This window comes from Gymnogyps californianus, chromosome 11 (genome assembly GCF_018139145.2).
Source record: "Gymnogyps californianus isolate 813 chromosome 11, ASM1813914v2, whole genome shotgun sequence".
NCBI lineage: Eukaryota > Metazoa > Chordata > Aves > Accipitriformes > Cathartidae > Gymnogyps > Gymnogyps californianus.
Window position 1 is genome coordinate 367,983 of NC_059481.1, and position 2,283 is coordinate 370,265.

The window sequence follows — 2,283 nt, forward strand, 5'->3', positions numbered from 1 at the left end:
GTATATACATATATACATGCACATGTGTGAAAACGGGCGAAAATATTTTTTTTCTAAAAATAGAGCAGAGAATGTAATTAGATTTTAGTTCTGTAGGAAATGAATTCATATTTTACACACAGAAAATAAAATAGGTGAATTGTTGATGAAAACATATTTCGGAAAATGCCAGTTGAACTGAAATATGAAGTAGACATGGCAACATTTTAGCTTAATTAAAAAGGAAAACAGACAAACTATAAGGAAAATTCTAGCTCTTCTGCACTGAAGCTCATTGTTTTTTCTTATTACCTCATTTTTATCATGTGTTGCCTTTTTTTAGTGTACCTCTCAAAATGTTATTTGCCCAGCTATATCTGATTTTCCCACTTACTAAATAACAGAACCAGGTTCAGAGCAGCTCACTATTTTTTCTTCATCCCTATAAAGACTTTTCTTCTCATGTCTTCCTTGTTGGCTTATACAGACTGTATTGTTTCTCTTTCACATGGAAGCTGTTGAAGCACTGGGGCTCAGAAACCAAACCTACTTCACCTTGCAGGGGTTCTCCCACCTCGCCGGTCTTCAGGTCTTCCTCTTTGAGGGAATTCTTCTGATGTTCCTAATCACGATGACAGGGAACTTTCTCATCATCATAGCTGCAAGCACTGACCCTGCCTTGCACACCCCCATGTACTATTTTCTCAAAAACCTGGCTTTAATTGAAATTTGCTTTACACTAAACATAGTGCCCAAGATGCTTGTGGATTTGTTGTTGGAGAGAAAGCTGATCTCCTTTTCTGCCTGTGCCCTGCAACTTTACTTTGTCATATTCTTCATCACTTCTGAGTGTTTCCTCTTGGGTGCCATGGCATATGACCGATACATGGCTATATGCCATCCCTTGCACTACGCCACAACAATGAACAGGAGAGTGTGTCTTCATATGGTCATAGCATGCTGGTTTGCTGGTATTCCGCTTTCTGTAGGACTCACTGGTTGGCTATTTAGCTACCCCTTTTGTGGCTCAAAAGAGATTGAACATTTCTTTTGTGATATCGCTCCCGTTCTGGATCTGGTCTGTTCAGACACATACTTATTCGAGCTTCTTGTGTTCGTTGCTACTGTTGTAATTGTTTTGATCCCATTTATCTTGATAGTAGCCTCCTACATCCAGATAATCCATACCATCCTCCAAATACCATCTGCCGAAGGAAGACGCAAAGCTTTTTTCACCTGCATTGCTCACCTGGTGGTGGTGACACTGTTCTACTGCACAACTGGCTTGATACATTTAAAGCCGAAGTCCAGTCTCTTGGCAAAAAGCAGGAAACTGGTGGCTCTTTCTTACACGGTAGTAACTCCTATGCTGAACCCAATCATCTACAGCTTACGAAACAAAGAAGTAAAGCATGCTCTGAGGAAGACATTTGGGAGAAGACAATTCTTCAGCAAGGTGCCTCTGCCTAGATAGTCTCACTGATTTTCTGAAAATCATTTACACTTGAAAGGTTGAAAATCAAAGAATTAATGCATTCCTCAAAGTCTGTAAAGTGTTTGGACATTTTAGCTTTTGTTGGAAAATACTGAGAAATGTACATAATCTGTATAATGAATAAATGAATATATTTATTGTAACTGTCCAAAATATTACAGAGACAACAGAAATAAGCCATAAAATCTGTACATTAACTACAAAATGTTTAAGCCTTTTTCCCTTCTTCTACACAATGGTTAGCTTTCAAGCATGTCTAAAATAAATCACTGTCATAAGAACACATGACTCCAGCATAAATAAACCTAACTTGTAGCAAAATTCCAGCAAAGTCAGAAAAAAAAGTTGTGCGTATTTTCAGGAAAAATATGCCAACAGATTGCTGGCATATTGATATAGTTTGTCCCATGGTAATCAGTTCCTTCCACCAGAAAGTAAAGAGTAAAAGGAGAGAGATTCAGTTGACTGGATATGGGAATGAGATTCAGTTCAAGATTATGACATCCGCCTGTAGGTATCTATACATGTCAGCACTTACACACCCATCAAAGTCAATGACAATCTAGTTAGTACAATCAGCAGCATTTAAGGAGTAAACAGCTGAGAGGAGCTTGCTTTGGCTGCTTGAACACAGATAACTAGCGCTGCTGGAAATGTCCTACGTCATCTTATTTTGGTTCCAGTGCAAAAAGGGTTGAGTTTCCCGTAAGCCTGTGTTACATCTGCCAACCCAAATGTAACAGATAACCCTGGGGACTGCAGGCAGCCAAGGATGTTTCAAGTCATATCTATATTGCAGCTTAGTCAAG

At 38.9% G+C, this 2,283-nt stretch overlaps 1 protein-coding gene across 1 annotated transcript; it reads left to right on the forward strand.

Moving 5' to 3' along the window:
- Positions 1-487: 487 nt before the first annotated feature.
- LOC127020706 (olfactory receptor 10A7-like) lies at positions 488-1,453 on the forward strand. Its single transcript, XM_050903482.1, has one exon. The coding sequence runs from the start codon at positions 488-490 to the stop codon at positions 1,451-1,453; it is 966 nt and encodes a 321-aa protein (XP_050759439.1).
- The last annotated feature ends 830 nt before the right edge of the window (positions 1,454-2,283 follow it).

Excerpts from the sequence above, each read along its gene's own strand:
- LOC127020706 (XM_050903482.1), top strand. The coding sequence starts at position 488 with ATGGAAGCTGTTGAAGCACTGGGGCTCAGAAACCAAACCTACTTCACC.